General features: G+C 37.8%; 1 protein-coding gene across 1 annotated transcript in view; it reads left to right on the top strand.

Annotated features, from left to right (window-relative positions):
* Window positions 1-12,390, top strand: part of LOC106878170 (probable WRKY transcription factor protein 1) — a 466,250-nt gene that overhangs the window by 409,174 nt on the left and 44,686 nt on the right. The window contains exons 6-7 of the mRNA XM_052969904.1: window positions 46-196; window positions 1,674-1,730. Coding sequence (XP_052825864.1) covers window positions 46-196; window positions 1,674-1,730 — 208 coding nt within the window. The remainder of the gene's footprint in view (window positions 1-45; window positions 197-1,673; window positions 1,731-12,390) is intronic.

Raw genomic sequence — 12,390 nt, 5'->3', positions numbered from 1 at the left:
ATATATATATATATATATATATAATGGATTTTATTATTTTGACAGAGTCAAGCGATGAGAATTGTCCGAACAATCGGTCAAGCGTTTGAAGTGTGCCACAAATTAAGTGTTGTACAGAGTCCCTTGAATGGGGGAACACCTGATGATGGAAACAGTACTATATCGGTTGATGACAACGAGAAGTCACTGTCAAAACGTGAGTATGAAGAAACTTAAATCTAAATACTTATGGATGCATGTCTGTTAAAGGATTATTCTCTATATGTTCATATTGTGTGTATATATATATATATAGTATATGAATCTACATGTTTGTGTCTGTGCATGCTATTTTAAGGAGAGCCTAAGCATTCGGATAAAGCTGAATAAGCATATATGCCAGGTTTCAAATATGCAAGGTTCGATTCCAGCCTTAGTTACACCTAGCGTTTCACAATAGAAAATGCTATTGGAAAGAATGATATTTTGCATGATTCTTGAGAAAAGTTGGTGAATGGGGTGAGGGGAAGGAACGATATGAAAAAATAATAAAGAACAAAACAATGGAAAATAGAAAAATAAATAATATAAATGAAAATGAAACAGGGGCTCAAGTCAGCAAAAAAGAAAGAAAGACGGAAAATAAAGAAAAGTTAGAATGAGATAAAGATGAAAGAAAACATAAGAATGGAATAGTATAATAGAGGGGGGGAATAAGACGAATATAGCAAACTAGATGGAGGGAAAGAAAAAGCGAGTGAGTGGGGGGGGAAGAAAGGAAAAGAAAGTAAAGAAATAAAATGTTATTAGAATAAAGAATAAGAAATAGGGGAAGATGACGGAGAGGGGGTGTCAGGAGAAAGAAGTTTGGAGGAAATGAAGAAACTAATGGTGAAGGGATGAGAGGGAACACAGAAATGAGGAGTTATAAATGAGTCGTCGACATTTTTTTTATGACTTTTTCGTCTTAATATGGAACGATGTGGGTCTCGTTGGTGTTAATATGCTGAGCAAATTGTATTAATTCATGGCATGTTGATCTTTTGTTAATAATTGCTATTTTCATAAATATTGTTCTACTTTCGTTTTTGTCACAATGTTTGGGGGGAAAAAAGAATAGATTGAATAGATACACACACACACAAAGAAAAGGGAAAAAAGATATTGACTCCATCGCTGCGGAATAAGGGTGGTGGGGTCAGCCTAAACTAGTTGTGATGGGAATTTGTAAGTGAACATGTTACGATCTGAACCTCTAACCTCAGTCACCATAAAGAGAAATCTTCTTCAAACTAGTTCTGGTAGTCTGTGATTTATTAATGGCAAGTTTACCCTTGTTCCTTTCCTGATGCTCGAAATAAAAAAAAAATATTTATCCATTTATTTATTTATTTACTGCATATTGCTTACTCTTCCATTTAGTATCCAAGTTTCTGTCAAATTTCGACACACACCCCACCATCTCTCGTTGGTTATATCGCTTCTTCCCACCATCTCTCGTTGGTTATATCGCTTCTTCCCACCATCTCTCGTTGGTTATATCGCTTCTTCCCACCATCTCTCGTTGGTTATATCGCTTCTTCCCACCATCATATCCAGTCCATTGTGTACGCACACATTTGTGTGCGTATTTATGCGTGCGTGCGAATGTGTCCACATTTTGGCAATATTTAACCAACTTGGATTTATTTTAGGAATCGAGGAATTAGAAAGTAATTCCAACTCAACGTCAACTGACATGGATAAAAAAGGTAAGCTTGAACGTGCAGCCCCACCCACCGGATATGTTTTTGTTTTTATATTTTTTCGGTGTGTGATGAGTTGTCTTTTAACACTAACATTGTTTGGTGTTGCATGTTTAAAATGCTACCCTGACAAAACATTGGATTAAAACCCTCGTTAACCCATAAAGAGAATGTAATTTAACATTCAGCGATCTATAGTTTCTGTTCACTCATTAACACTGTTTGGGAGAATTGCTTCACTTTTGTACTCAGATGGATGACATGTTTTATGGCGTCTAATTCTTTAATCCTGCTTTCGAATTACATTGAGGTCTACATTCGCCATTCAACTCTTGAGGGTCAATAAAATAAATTATAGAAATATTTCAATTCAATCAGATTTCGCTTGTTTGTTTGTTTTGTTTTCTGCTTCAAGATTCAACAATTCAGTACTACGTTTCTGAGCGTCGTTTTTTTTTTCTTTTTTTTTTTTTTGTCGTTGTGTTTCACTATGTAGTAAGCTGTAAGTTCTCTCTGTGAACCGAATTTAGAAATTAAGTTCTTGGTTATTATGTTCATGAATTTCTCAAAGGAATGAACGACTATAATAATTCTCATTTCCCTATCCACTAAATTTATCACTCGTTCATAAATGCATTTGCACATAGAAGCTAAAAGAAATTACTCGTACCTTGGATAAATTGCATCATTTTGTCATTTCTTGGATCTGGACAAAGGAGCTAAACGAGGGTCTTTGCAGTCCCTCCAAGAATAGTGTGATTAGGAGAAGGAGACCACCTTCGGTGATGAATGACCATAGGATTGCACCTAGATCGTTACCTTCCGAGGTACAAATCCAGGCAAGGTTGTTTGTGGAAGGCCTGCAATTGCCCATGCATACCAGCCTCTCCTCTTCACGCCACTGATGTTATCCAAGGGAAAGGCAAAGACCGATACAGCTTAGCACCAGTGATGTCACAACTCATTTCTACAGCTGAGTTAACTGGAGCAACCTGAAATAAAATGTCTTGCTCAAGAACACAACATGTAGCCTGGTCGGGGAATCAAACTCACAATCTCACGATCGGAGGCTCGACGCTCTAACCAGTGAGCCATGCGCCTTCACAATAGTGTGATTGATGCCCTTAATATTCCACTTAACCTACAAGAAAAGCATGAGCAAAGAGAAAGTTCCCGAAGGTTGGTTTCTTGAGGAAAAAGGGATGGAGTTAGTGCTTAGTGCGAGTCCATGAGTGAAACAAATAAGGTTGATGAGATGAGAAAAGCGGGTGTCTAAGTGGAGGAATTACGAAGCCAGTCAGCTACGAGGAACAAAGGCCATTCTAATAGTAATAGAAAAGATATAAAGGAGACAGCACGCCCGTGGAGAAGAGGTTGGAGCGTGTCCGTCAGAGATTCAATTTGTGTCAGTTGAAAGGCGGCGAACTGGCAGAAACGTTAGCACGCCGGGTGAAATGCGAAGCGGTATTTCGTCTGCCGCTATGTTCTGAGTTCAAATTCCGCCGAGGTCGACTTTACCTTTCATCCTTTCGAGGTCGATGAATTAAGTACCAGTTATGCACTGGGGTTGATGTAATTGACTTAATCCCTTTGTCTGTCCTTGTTTGTCCCCTCTATGTTTAGCCCCTTGTGGGCAATAAAGAAATAAGAAACGTTAGCACGCCAGGCGGAATGCTTAGCGGTATTTCGTCTAGCGCTACGTTCAGAATTAAAATTCCACCGAGCTCGACTTTGCTTTTCATCCTTTCGAGGTCGATAAATTAAGTACCAGTTGCATACTGGTCGATCTAATCGACTGGCCCCTTCCGCCAAAGGTTTCGGGCCTTGTGCTTAGAGTAGAAAAGAATTTGTGTCAGTCGATTTATTTTAAGCGTTCCTCTTTTGATTAAGTATTTAAATCTAAGTTTTTCTGAAAAGTTATACGCAGCAAAAAAGCCAAGGTAATTAAAAGGTTTTTCCCTGACAAAGATGTAAGAGTGGAATTTCACATTTTGATATGAACAAAAACAAAGAATGAGTCAATGAATGAATGAATGAACGAATACAAAATTGAAAGAAAGAGACAAAAGCAAAAAGACAGACAGAGAAAGATGATGGTAATCAGTTAAAATGCAGTATCTATACAGGACTGCCTAACCATTTGGCCACACTGCATCCACGGTTGTATATATAGGAAGATTGATGGTAAACACTAATAAACATTCCAACAAATCTCATTAATAACCTTACATAATTATTACTTCTTAATTAACTTTCATAGCTTATTACATAGTTACTATTATGGCGCTACCAAATCAGTAACACTAAAATTATTACTTCTACTAATTACCATAACTGTTATCAGCAAAATTAATAATTAATATGTACACTTGCCATGGTCAATACACCTCTAATCCCCTTTCCGTAACTCTCTCTCGCGTTGTGCGGGCGCACTACTACTGCTACTACTACTACTACTACTACTACTATCGTATGCCTTGTTATTACTATTATTAAGACAGCAGCTAGCAGAATCGGTAGATTGTCGTGTAAAATACTTAGTGTTTAGTTACTTCCCCAGAATCTACAGGATAGAGTGGCGATCACAATTTGGTAAAGGTTGATGTCGAAAAGGACTGACACAGGGTTAAACAACAACAACAACAACAACTACTACTACTACTACAAGTATTATTATTATTATTACTGTTGTTAAATATATTGTCTACCGCTACGTTCTGAGTTCAAATTCCGCCGAGGTCGACATCGCTTTTCATCTTTTCGGGGGTCGATAAATTAAGTATAAGTGAAACACTGGGGTCGATCTAATCGCTTATCCCCCTCCCCCAAATTTCAGGCCTTGTACCTAGAGTAGAAAGGATTATTATTATTGTTATTATTACTACTATTATTTACGTTTTTTTTTTATTTATCAAGGCAGGGGAGTTGGCTGAATCGTCAGCACGCCGGGCGAAATGCTTAGCGACATTTTCGTCCGTCTTTACGTTCTGAGTTCAAATTCCACTGAGGTCGACTTTGCCTTTCATCCATTCGGCGTCGATAAATTAAGTATCAGTTGAGTACTGGGGTCGATCTCATAGAGTGGCCCTCTACCCCAAATTTCAGGCCAGTAGTTTACTACGCCGAGGGAAATGCTAAGTTCTGATTCAAATTCCGCCAAGGTCGACTTTGCCTTTCATCATTTCGGGATCGATAAATTAAGTACCAGTGAAACACTGGAGTCGATGTAATGGATTAGTTCCCTCCTCCATAATTTCAGGCCTTGTGCCTATAGTAGAAAGGGTTATTATTATTATTAGTAGTAGTTGTAGTAATTTTGTCTTATTCCATTATCTGTGCATACGTGTGTGTGTGTGTGTGTACGTATGTACGTGTATGTATTTGTACGAGTGAATGTGAGTGTAGGCGTAAGTACGACCGAGAGATTAAGAAGTTCATTTCGTAGTAATGAGATCTCAGTTTCGACCACGCAGTGCAGCACCTTGAGCAAGTGATTTTTGCCATGATCTTAGATTTGAACCATATTTTATGAGTGAAATCGTACAGATTCACCTCAGGAAATGCATTAACTCTTTGCCTGTCTTGTGTACCATGCAATACACAGAACATATTTCCCTGGCACCCATGCATCATGTATGATAAGCATTCCCAATATTATCTACTATTATAGTATCTTGGGATTTATGAAAGGAACTTTCTGATGTCATGTATTTAATGTATGCGTTTTGCTTAAACGCTTTTCAGCTGTGGTATTTCGTCCAGTGAAAGTTTTTAAGATGCTAAGTCTTAATAAACAAACATTGTATATCTCAAAACCAGGCGAAACGAATCGTACCGAAGGTGAAAGGGGACGGTGGAAATCGATATTTCGCTGTTATTACAGCTCATCCGCACCATATACTCGAATCGCCATAGAAACGAATTCGAATACAAGGCGGCGAGCTGGCACAAGGCGGCGAGCTGGCAGAGACGTTAGCACGTCGGGCGAAATGCTTAGCGACATTTCGTCTGCCGTTACGTTCTGAGTTCAAATTCCGCCGAAGTCGACTTTGCCTTTCATTCTTTCGGAGTCAATAAATTAAGTACTAGTTACGCACTGGGGTCGATGTAATCGACTTTACTCCTTTGTCTGTCATTGTTTGTCCCCTCTATGTTTAGTCCCTTGTGGGTAATAAAGAAATATGAAACGAATTCGAATCGCTGGTCTCAGACATATACAGATTGCGTAAAATCTATCTAGTGATGTGCAACAATGCTGCACACATAAAACAAAATTAAATTTTGAGTTAGAAGCAGCTCCCATAACGTAAGCTTTGTATTACTGAGAACGTATGAAACAAAAGCTAACCAAAAGTCTGAAAATGAGCAAGGACCTTTAGGACAAACTTATGCTTTGTCCTGAAAGATACAGGATTACTGACACAAGTGTCTGTGGAGTACTCAGCCATCTCTGTAATAATGCAATTGTAGATCAGGAATGTTCATCATAGAAGGCGATCCGTATGAATACATGAGTGTGTTTTGCATGTATGTATATCTGGGATGTGGGGTAACGGAGAGTCTGAATAATAAGAGAACACACCCAGACAGTCCGACCTATTCGCATGTGTTTCCACTGGAGACTAGCATTTATCGTGAGTCCGTTATCAACACCCTTCGTTTCCTCCACCCTTTGATGCTATTAACCTTTATACTACTACATTGTTATCTGCCCTTGTTTCTTGTTCACTTTTGACAGCGATAAAAAGAAAAAAAACAAGAGAAAAGAAAAAGAGTTATGAAGCCACCTAACAATAATGGCCTCGCAACGCAAAATGTTAATTCTTTCTTCTTCTAACATATTCCTATTGTAACTAAACAGCCTTCTTTCTTTTTCGTTTTTTCGTTTGTTTTGTTTGGTTTTTGTTTTGATTGTTTTCATTTCATTTCGTTTCTTGTAATATTTTACGTAATACAAGACAAAGAAAAGATAAGGTACTCTTAAACCAAAACTATATTTCTCCTCTTCTCTCTCTCTCTCTCTCTCTCTCTCTATCTCGGCTCCTTCTCTTCTACGACTTCTACATTCTTTCTATCTTCCTCTTGCTATATTTTCATGTAAGTTCTATTTTTACCGAATTGTTTCCATCGAAGATTTTTTTTTTCAGTACATGACTTTCAAGAACCATCAACAATCATCATTACATATTTCTCAAATCTTAAAAAATGTGAATCGCCATACCAACCTCATAAAGGGCTATTTTTGGCAGATGCCATTATTGCTTTTCAATGCTGCTATTATTATTGTTCTTACTCTTGTTGTTGTCATTCATATGGCTGTTGTTGTCTTTGTTGCGTGTAGCCCTTTGTCATCTCTGATCGATCAATCATACAATATGGACGTAGTCGACTGAATACCAGGCGCAACCCACAAGTCTCTCTTCCAAGTTATTTAATATCTCTGTCTAACTGAGGACTATAGTGCAAAAATCAAACATGCTCTGTTAAATTGCATAGGGTGCAGTGTAACAGTGTATACATATTGCACTCTCTCCATGGTTCAGTTTAATTCTGTATATTTGCGGACTCTTGTGATGACCAAACTGAAGGTGAACAAAACGGATCCGATTAGAATTGCTGAATCTCGTTGTTTTGCCTGTGGTATTAACTTTGTCACTAACACTAATTCCGTAAACTAATTTTAATTTTTTAATTTTTAATCCTTTTTCACATCCTTTATTTTGTTATTTCAGTGCCATGTTGTGAAGGTGCGTGTTGTAATGGTTAGGTTTTGGGCTCAAGATCATATGGCTATGGGTTCGATTTCTGAATCGTGTAGTGCATTGTGCCTTTGAACAAACCACATTATTTTACATGCCATATCTTCCTCCAGTTGCTACATTTTCGATGTTTCATGTGGTTAGTGATGGCAGCACCGAGTGGGTATCTATATCTGTTCGTGACAAGAAGAGTTAGTGAAAGCATGGTACATATCAAATTATATTGGACTGCTAGTGTCAGCTATATTTTTGATTAGCTTCATTCCATTCGTAACCATTCCGTCTTTTTCTTCGAAAACCATATTATCTCATGTGACCAGTTCTAAAACTGGTTGGAGGAAGTTCTCCCGCATAAAGACTCCTACGTTGGTTCCGGTCCTCTACTTTGTGTATATTAATGTATATTATATCGCAATGGTGGAGGCGCAATAGCCCGGTGGTTAGGGTAGCGGACTCGCGGTCATAGGATCACGGTTTTGATTCCCAGACCGGGCGTTGTGAGTGTTTATTGAGCGAAAACATCAAAAAGCTCCACGAGGCTTCGGCAGGGGATGGTGGCGAACCCTGCTGTACTCTTTCACCACAACTTTCTCTCACTCTTACTTCCTGTTTTTGCTGTGCCTGTAATTCAAAGGGTCAGCCATGTCACACTGTGTCACGCTGAATATCCCCGAGAACTACGTTAAGGGTACACGTGTCTGTGGAGTGCTCAGCCACTTGCACGTTAATTTCACGAGCTGGCTGTTACGTTGATCGGATCAACTGGAACCCTCGACGTCGTAAGCGACGGAGTGCCAACATCAACTACAATATCGCAATGGTGACCACTAGTCTCATGGATCACTTATTTCCAGTATATTAGTATGGTTCACTACCTGTCTGATAAAGGGAGAGAGAAAAAGTGCCTTTAACTCGGTGCAGAACAACTATTTCAAGCAGTTCGATTCGTAAAGCATCAACTGGTGTTTCTATGGGTTTCCTCGACAATGTTTATATCATTTGCCGAAATACATTGATGAAAGATACAGAAACACACACACGCATACATAAGCATATGCATGTATATGCATGTCAAAACAGAAATTTACCTAAGATGTTGCACTGTAGGATCGAATCGGGAAACAAGCAATTGTGAACCAAGCTTCATAACCATGCAGCCATACTTATGCCAAACCATATTGCTGTTAATGTTCCTTTGAAAATCGAATTTTCTAAGTAACTCTACTATTCCAATTATTCTCTCCGTAAACATTTCGTGATACATATTATTGTAGGAAAAGTTGTCTTGAGAACTGTGTTGAATTGACACACAGTAAAGAAAACCGAGACTACACAACGAATGGTTTCTAATACAAGTTTTTCACATTGCTTAATTAAAATAGCACCACAGCCAACACTTAAATCTCACTGGGTTATTGATGAAATAGCTCTGTGTATATATGTGTCGTCGATTCAACCGTCTGTAGTTACCCCGTCCCTGTAAAACTAAATTTATATTTGCTCATAAGAAAATGTTATGATGGTGGCACTGGTGGTGGTGAAAGGCGGTTGAGTGGATGAATCGATGGAGCAACAAACAAAATACGTTGTGGTATTTAATTGTTCTCCTTCCCGCCCTCTTACTTTCTGAGTTCATATCTTTGTCTTGGAGTCGATGAAAGAAAGAATTAATAGAGTAACGGCCTCCATTTTATCGACTCATTCCTTCTCCAGAATTTCTGTCTTTGTACCAATTTCAGAAATAATAAGAAGAAGAAAAATAAGAATAATAATAATAACAATAATAATAATAATCCTTCCTATTATAGCCACAAGGCCTGAAATTTGATGGAAGGGGACTAGTCGAATACCTCGACCCCAGTGTTTCTCTGGTACTTAATTTATCGACCCCGAAAGGACGAAAGGCAAGGTCGACCTCGGCGAAATTTGAACTCGGAACGTAGCGACGGGTGAAATACCGCTAAGCATTTCCTCCAGCGGGCTCACAATTCTGTCAGGTCACAGCCTTAATAATAATAATAAGAAGAAGAAGAAGAAGAAGAAGAAGAATCCTTTCTACTATAGGCACAAGGCCTGAAATTTTGAAGGAGGGGGGCCAGTTAATTAGACCGACCTCAGTACGCAACTGGTACTTAATTTATCGACCCCGAAAGGATGAAAGGCAAAGTCGACCTTGGCGAAATTTGAACTCAGAACATAGCGGCAGACAACACCGTTGAGCATTTCGCCTGGCACGCTAACGATTCTGTCAGCTTGCCGCCTTCAATAATAACAACACCAATAATAATAAGAAGAAGAATAATAATAATAATAAGAAGAAGAAGAAGAAGAATCGTTAAGGCACCGGTCAAAATACTTGACGACATTTTGTTTGTCTTTACGTTCTGAGTTCAAATTCCGGTGATCTCGATTTTGCATTTCATCCTTTCGGGGTCGATAAAATCAAGTACCAGTTTAACACTAGAGTTAATATAATCGTCTTCCCCCTCCCCAAAAAACTTAAGGCCTTCTGTCTATAGTAGAAAGGATCATAATCATCATCATCATCACCACCACCACCATCATCATCATTTTTTTTTTTTTTCTAATTAATATTTTGTGCAGAAATGTGAGAATAGCTTAGAAACAACTTCACAAAATGTGGGAATTTACATCGAAGATTTATTTGCTGAAGGCAAATTTTTTTTTTTTTCTTCTCAGCTTGTAAACAACATGTTTCAGCTTCTACCATGTTATCTGAGATAGAAGAAAAGTCTACCTTTTGATATATTTGCATCATCTTTTACTTTTAAAATGTTGTTTATTCGTAATTAAATATACCTTCTGCTGAGAGAGCAGGAAAGGTGCTAGTAACAAATGTGGCAACCCAAATTAGGATTCGAAAAAACTGAAAGCAGTAACAATTTCCCCAAGACACACGATGAAGGCTGGAGGGTATATCAGACGAAACGTTGCGTTGACAACAAACAAGATGAGGACAAATATCCGTCAAATGTAAAATAATGTACATAATTCCTCATCTCTTAAATATAGAACAGTAACAAAATAATTTTTTTAAATGCAGGACGAAACAAAAAATAAATTTATACAAGTGAATAGACATAAGCGATATATATATATATATATATATATATATATGATGGTCCTCTGGAGGACACTTGTTCTAAGCCACTTTGACTATTGCTCTCAGCTATGGTCACCAACCAGTGTCAAATAAATCTCAGAACTTGAGGCAATCCAACGAAGCTACACGAAGAAGATAGCCTCTATGCAGCATATAAGCTATTAGGAAAGACTCAAGAGATTAAGACTCTATTCTTTAGAGCGTGGGCGAGAAAGATATGCCATAATATACATCTGGAAGATCCTCGAAGGAATTGTCCCAAACTTTGGCATCGAAAGTTACACAAATAAAAGAACTGGACGCCATTGCATAGTGTCAAGGACTTCAAATTTGCCATCAAGATGTAGGACAAGATACTGAGAAACCTGCATGGGGTGGATGTAGGTGTCTTCAAGATGAGGTTAGACCTCTTCCTATCAGGTGTCCCAGATGAACCAACTTCGCGGCAGGAGGTGCAGATGAGGGCAGCTGCATCAAACTCTTTCATGCACCAAATGTCGATTCCTGAAGAAAAATTCGTGAAGTAAAATTGTGTAGCAACACCAAATGGCGGTGCCCCAGCATGGCCGCAGATCATGAGCTGAAACTAGATAAAATGAAAATGAATACACGCACACACACGCACACACACACACACACACACACACACACACACACACACATATATATATATATATATATATATATATATATATATATATACATACACACAGATGCGAATATAAGATGTCCCTTGTTATTCCGGGTAATATAGTGTAACCAGTTTTTTGAGAAGGGAATTTGTCGTACTCTTGCATTTTGGTAAACTAGACTAAACGGACGTTAAAGTATCTAACTGGATGCTGTCATACTGGAATAAACTGGAAAAGAAGTTGATACTTTTCAACGAGATTCTGATTATCTCTATGGGATAGTGTGGCTCAAGTTTGTAAAACTGGCATATGTTACAAGATTCAGTTCTGTCGAGATACGACCAAGAATGAAAAGAATGCAATTTCGCTTAGTCATTGAATCCTAGTTTGATGTACGCCATGTTTTTTTTTTAACTATTTATTATTGACCGAATAGCTAGAAAGATCAAAGACGCCATAATGTCGGATGGTGAACTTTTTGCACATTTCTTTTTTTTTTTCGTATTAAAACACGTGTTACTCTGGAACAATTTACACTACTTTTTCACACGTAATAAGAGAAACTATTTTACTTATTGTCACAAATAGACATTTCTGTTCTTTTACTTTTCTCTTCTTTTTTTTTTTACAGCTAAGCGATCAAATATCTCAAATCATTAATAGCTAACACTGATAATTTTAAGCAAAGCGTCACAAGGACTATTATATTCATTGCAAGTGTGTGTGTCTGTGCGCACGCGCATGTGTGTATGTACGTGTAGAAATATATTACATGCAAAAGTTCATTGCTACAGAGATACTATTGTTTAGTGTTTTGTGGTGCCCCAGCATGGCCACAGCCTTAGGACTGGAACATATTAAAGAATAGAAGAATATATATACAGGTATATAGATAGATACACAGATAAATAAATAAATACAAATGCGTGCATGCATATATAATACAATATGTATATATCGAGTTGTGTCTGGGGTGAGTCATGCTGTTTTAATGTCCTATTAATTAACACACACACTGGTTTGATTTCCACTCATTTACTTATTTTTTTGTTTCTAAAATCCTCGTTGCTTCTTGCAACCTCTTCAACAATTGTTGACCTATATATCAATATATATATATATATATATATATATATATATATATATATATA

This window comes from Octopus bimaculoides, chromosome 8, assembly GCF_001194135.2.
Source record: "Octopus bimaculoides isolate UCB-OBI-ISO-001 chromosome 8, ASM119413v2, whole genome shotgun sequence".
NCBI classification, from domain to species: domain Eukaryota; kingdom Metazoa; phylum Mollusca; class Cephalopoda; order Octopoda; family Octopodidae; genus Octopus; species Octopus bimaculoides.
The sequence above is the reverse complement of the archived record's forward strand: the minus strand, read 5'-3'. Positions and strand labels throughout refer to the sequence as shown.